General features: G+C 48.5%; 1 protein-coding gene across 2 annotated transcripts in view; it reads left to right on the top strand.

Annotated features, from left to right (window-relative positions):
- Nucleotides 1-1,395: 1,395 nt before the first annotated feature.
- Nucleotides 1,396-6,000, top strand: part of Prps2 (phosphoribosyl pyrophosphate synthetase 2) — a 37,453-nt gene continuing 32,848 nt past the window's right edge. The window contains exon 1 of one of the 2 annotated variants that reach the window (XM_075957172.1): nt 1,396-1,665. In XM_075957172.1, the coding sequence (XP_075813287.1) occupies nt 1,544-1,665 (122 nt within the window). In that variant the 5' untranslated portion in view covers nt 1,396-1,543. The remainder of the gene's footprint in view (nt 1,666-6,000) is intronic. The other variant, XM_075957171.1, reaches the window with a different exon arrangement.

Raw genomic sequence — 6,000 nt, 5'->3', positions numbered from 1 at the left:
CAGAAATTCAACTGGAATGGTGCTTTGGAAAACGTTTTGTTGATCAGCTCGTTGGAGTTTGAAAAGAAACCCTTTGGTAAATCCAATTTGCTTGCGTTTAGAGCAGTGACAAACAGGGTTCCACTAGACCAAGCTGGCCTTGAACTCACAGAGCTCCACCCATATCTGCCTCCAGAGTACTGAGATTAAAGGCTTCCATCACTATGGTTGCCATCCAATTTGCAAAATACAAGGAAGGACCCAAATGAAAAAAAGCCCGAGGATATGAACAATCTCTTCCTAATCCAAGTAACACAGGGAGTACCTTTAGAGTGGGTTAGAATTCAGCTGCAAGTGGCCTTGGCTGTGGATGGCAAGCCAATTCTTGGTGGACATTAGTAGAGCCCAACCATTTATCTGACAAGTTTAATCTGTCTCTGAAGGCTTTTTTTTTTTTTTTTAAAAAAAAAAAGGTCACTAGGATCACCAGTGCCCCCACTCCTCCACGAACTCAGGCTAAATCTCTTTACTGATATTTCGCTTCTGCACATTGTTTGGCTCCTATACCGGATTAACTTCCTCAGAAAAGCTGAGGTCTGGGATCAGCGGAAGCAGAGGTATCCTGGAGGAGGCAGGCTCAAGAGAATCAAAGAGAAGGTGCTGTGAAGGGAGCCAGGGGACCAGCCTATCTACATAAAAGTCACTGCAAGCCCATTGGGTAGAGTCAATGGGCTTAGGGCTCAAATGGTGGCTCACATCAATGGCTCCTTTAAGGAGCATCACACCTGATTTATCAAGAACTAGACGCTAAAATTTCCAGGCTTTGTGGACCAAGAGGCAAAAGAAAAGATACTGTGTAGGCATTTATATAACAAGGAAGGAAACGAGTTTTCAGCTATTATTGAAAAATCGAAAACAAAATATACATATCTAAATCAATGAGAGAACGGAATTCTCGCTGGTGGGAAAACCTTTCTGCAAGTCAAGCTTCAGAGGTAGTGTATACCATTACAGAAAGTGAAACACGCTTCATTCTTGGGTGCAAATGCAGAGCCGCTCTGTGGGTCTCTCCCACATGGACACTGGATGTATCACCCCTGGGTTCTGAGTTTCCGGGTTGAAAGGTGGCTTTTGATGTGAGGCACCCCATGGTCCCTTCCTGCAGTCGCTGGCTCTATGTGCCCACTTCGTCTGGTTCATTGACCTCTTCACTTAGAGGCAAGTCAGAGAGGTCAGGTGTGAAGCATCGACCTCCCCGACGGAGCAACCGCACCTAGGAGATTCTGGACCACCCAGAGCTTCACAACCTGCTGCCCAGCCTGCTTGGGCAGAAGCCACTTCCCAGCACCCTCCAGTGACTAGTCCGTTGCTCCTCCCCTCTCTCTGGTTCCTCCCCCAGCTCCTCCCCTCCCCTAGGTCCCGCCGCGTTTTCCCGCTCCACCAGCAGCCGTGGGCACCGCAGCAGCAACAGCGGCAGCGGCAGTAGCAGGGGCAGCAGCAGTAGCAGTCTGTGTCGCTGTTGCTTTCTCCTTCACAGAACGCCCCTCACCCCCGGAGCGTCACCATGCCCAACATCGTGCTCTTCAGCGGGAGCTCTCACCAGGACCTGTCGCAGCGCGTGGCCGATCGCCTGGGCCTGGAGCTGGGCAAGGTGGTCACCAAGAAGTTCAGCAACCAGGAGACCAGGTGGGAGTCACACCAGGGCTGAGGCAGGAGCCAACGCATGCCCGGAGCACCTCCGAGGGCGCTGTGCTCTCCCTTCCGGGGCGGGACGGGCAGCAACGCGGCTTCAGTGCCACCGCGTCTGCGCCCGGGGAAAAAGAAGTCCAACCAGGGAGCCCCCCCCTTCCACCCCCTCACACACACCCCGCCACCCTGGAGTCTTTGCGCTCTGTTGTCCCTCTAGTGGCCAGACCTCCAGCACCCGGACTTTGGCGACCAGTCGTCCCCTAGGCACCCCAGGCCCCTCTTTTGCGCCGCCTAGCCTGGTATTCTCAGTCCGGAAGGGCGACATCGGTGCAGTCACAGAGCGTCTGAGAGTGGGCGCAGCGTGTGGGCATCACATCAGTGCCGGGAGTGGTGGGGGCAGGGAGACATCTGTGGATCTGCCCGCCCCAGTTTCCGAGTCTCTGCCAGACGGCACCCCAGACTAGAGCGTGGTCGAAAAGGTTCTGCACAGGTCCCCGGCACTGGGTTTACCTGGGGAACTTTCGAACGCTTCTTCCAGCGGCTGGCGATCAGAGTGCTGCCAGCTGCTCAGGTGACTCTTCCGAGTAGCCTAGGTGTTGAGCCGTCTTATCCAGAAGGGTGGGTTTGTGTGGGAGTTGGAAAGAGCCTGAGAACATAGAACGCACGTGTTGAAAGCCCCTGGGCTTCCTTTAACTCTGCTGCAACGAAAGTTGCGAGCTAATAGGTTCTTTGTGTTTATGGACCTCAGCTGCGCACAGCTAGTCTGGCAAAAATTACACCCCTTTCTCACGTGAGCAAGAGGTGGTCACCAGTATTCAGTGCAATCAGGCAGACGGTAGCCCTCCTCCGAAGTTGAACTGGGGGCTCCTTGTCCCACTTGCCCGAGGCCAATTTCTTTTCCTCCTTCTGTTTAGTTCAGTTAACCAACTATACAGTGACAGATAACCCGCTGTACATTTGGCAAAGTTGCATTTCATCCAACAAGTTTACTGGAAAAAAAAACATATAGAGAAAGACCATTCTTCGTATTTACAAAAATTAACTTGAAATGGATCGTAGACAGAAATTTCAAATCTAGAACTTTGAAATTTCCAGAAGAAATCGGAAAATCTTGACGACTTTGAGTCAATCGAGAATTTGTGAAATTAAGAGCATTGTTTTTCCTTTTTGTTGTTTTATTTTTGGTTTTCTGAGACAGGATTTGTCTGTGGTATGTAGGATTGTATTGAATTGAGTGTGTATGTAGCCCTGGCAGGCCTCAAACTCACAGGAGAAACCCGCCCCCCCCACCTCCCAAGTATTAGAATTACAAGTATGTGTGTCTCACCAAACCCAGCTAAGAGTTAGATGAATATCAATGACGAAGATTATTTCTCTAAAGGCTCTATGCATCCCGTGTGACCTTTCCCAGGTGGTAAACTCCATTTACATCCCTTGCATGAGAATAGGAGGAACTCTGGATGGCTGGTGGTGTTGCTGTGTAGACAGTTCAGCCTAAGAATGCCTCTTTGGGCTTGAGGATGTAGCTCAGTTGGTAGAGTTGCTTGCCAAGTATGCATGAAGCCCTGGATTTGGTTCCCTGTACCACATCAAAACAGGATGTGGTAGCATACACTACAATCCCAGCACTTGGGTGGGAGAAGCAAGAGAAGCGGGAATTCAAGAGCATCCTTGGCTACCTAGGAGATTTGAGACCTGCTTAGCTAAATATAAAACACTTTGCCTTTGTTGGTTGGTTGTTTTTCAGTACTGAGGATGGATCCCAGGTCCTTGTGGATGCTGGGCAAGAAGACAACTGCTGAGCTACATCCACAGCTCCCTTTGTACAAAGAGTTTAATATCTGGAGGGTTCTCTAGGACTTTGGTGAATTGAGCTAGGTTTGAATATTGCAGGATTTTCTCAGTCCCGTCCAAGTTTCAGCAGCTCTGGGAACTCTAATAGAATAAGAGTCTTTGTTCGGAAGGTGTTGTCATGTAAATAGAGGAGACATTTCTGGGCTGAGTGGGTTTTGAAAGTAAGTAAAGCAACTCTTCCTTATTTTCCCAGGGCAGCGCTATCCTTTGCTGCAGAGCATAGCTAATCTAGATGAATTCATTGCTCGGTTAGTATTGGATTTCTGCTACCAGTCCTATATGGGCTGTTGGGTGAAACTCACTGGGATCTTCAAGAGTAATTATTCATACACTTATTTGAAATAGAAAGCAGACTTGTTTTTATTTAGTTTGGGTCCTCTTTTACCCACGTTTGACCATTAGAGATCGTAAGATGGTCAAGACTCCTCAGGCCCGTGTTATGTTTCTTGTGTTTTGATAATTGGGTTGGGATTTTGTTTTGTTTGCTTTTCCTTCCTTTGAGTCAGGGTCTCATGTAGTCTAGCCTGTTCCAAAGCTCACTGTGTCACTAAGTCTAGCCCTGAAATCATGATCCTCCTGCCTTCACCTCCCCAGTGCTGGGAGTGCCAACACGCACAGCATCTAGCTACAGCTCACATTTCTGTCGGCTCAAAGAGTTTGCAGGGCTAATGTGCTAACTTTTCTTGTGCGCTACACGGGGACAGAGGTTGATTTTTACACATAGTCCTCAAATTGGCTGTTCCTGTTTGGCTGTAGAAATGAGAAAGAGCAGAAACAAGAAAAAGTGGATTCAGTTTATGTAAGGTCCTGTTTCCTCAGTGTCTCTTGTGTAGTGAGGAGAAGTCCGGATGCTGCACCCTAGCCCTCAGCGCCTTGGTTCCTAGTTTTCTCAACTGCTAGTTCATGAGACAGGCATGCTTCCACTTTTACCTTCTCCAAATTCTTTCCATTTTTCAGGGAGCAGTATATTCCAGCTTCTCTTCTCACCCCAGTGAACCCTCCATAACTTGCAGGGCACTGTTCATAATGGCATCCCAGGTCTCTTGTAGGGTTTTACCCTGGTTAATTTACTGCTGTGCCGGGGGACCCAGTATTCTGGTGACTGCCATTTGCCAGGTCACCCAGAACTCGATGGCTTTAAGCAATCTGTTTATGGGGCTCCCAGCCCCAAAATGTGTATAGGTCAAAGCAAGGAAGGTTTATTTCTGTTAGCACTGTTGTCAGCTAGGGTGGGTAGTGGGACCTCCAGACCCAGTTTTGAAGATAGCTCACTCATGTGGCTGATAAGTTTGGCTAGCTTTCGCATGGATGTTTGGCTAAGAACCACTTCACAGGGCTGCTTGGGTTGCCTTCAAGCATAGAAGCAGTTTTCCAAGAGGGAGTGTTTCAAAAGACAGGAAGTAGTTAAGTACTAGTCTGTTAAGGTCTGAGCTTAGAAGCTGGCATATCATCACTTCTAGAACTTTGTATTGGTCAAAACCCTCTTAGGGAAGAGATCAAAGAGTCTAGGGAAGAGACTTAGATCCTGTGCCACAATAGAGATAAGTGTTATCAAATATGCAGCCATCTTTTACATTGCCCTAGCCACTCAGCATTGCTTCAGTCTTCTTGTCTGAGGGTCTCTTGTCCTTGAGCTGATCCACGCAGCCTATTAAAGACGGACACCACAGATTGCAGTAGGGATGTCTCCTTTATAAGGAGAAGCAGAACTGACTTGGAAGAAATGTTACCATGGTGTTTCCTGAGCTCCCCTGGACTGCTAGTCATAGGAAGATTGCAGTTCCTTGGTGAGGAAAGGCAGACCAAAGAATGTGATCTTGTGGGGATAAGCAGTCATAAGATCAGGAGTTGGGAAACTTTCCATAAAGAGCCCGACCGTAAATATTTTAGGCATTGCCAGCCACATGCCGTCCCTGTTACTGCTGCATTACATATCTATATCTATACGGTCCAAGTGCCGTATAGGTCAGCAGGGGCTGCCTTTCCTCCCGAAGCTTCATGGAGAACTCTATGCCCTTGCCTTTTCCAGCTTTCTAGTCTTTTGCTTACAGGCAGTCTCACTCAGGTAGCCTAGGCTAGCCTTGAACTCTGAGTATGGCTGATGATGACCTTGGACTTCAGATCTTCCTGTCTCCACCTGCCAAGTATCAGAACCACAGGTGGGTGTCACCATACCTGGTTGTTCCCTACTGATAGGGATCAAACTCAAAACTTCCTACACATTGGGCAAGCTGGAGTCCCAGTCCCCTTTTCCATTTTTTTTTTTTTTTTTGGTTTTTCGAGACAGGGTTTCTCTGTGGCTTTGGAGCCTGTCCTGGAACTAGCTCTGTAGACCAGGCTGGTCTCGAACTCACAGAGATTCGCCTGCCTCTGCCTGGGATTAAAGGCGTGCGCCACCACCGCCCGGCTCCCATGGGACAAATTTAAATGGTTATGTCTGACCATCCTGTTTTACGATTGATCAATTGATTGGCAGGC

Source organism: Microtus pennsylvanicus, chromosome X (assembly GCF_037038515.1).
Source record: "Microtus pennsylvanicus isolate mMicPen1 chromosome X, mMicPen1.hap1, whole genome shotgun sequence".
Classification (NCBI taxonomy): domain Eukaryota; kingdom Metazoa; phylum Chordata; class Mammalia; order Rodentia; family Cricetidae; genus Microtus; species Microtus pennsylvanicus.
Note: the sequence above shows the minus strand (reverse complement) of the source record. Positions and strands in the feature narration are given on the sequence as shown.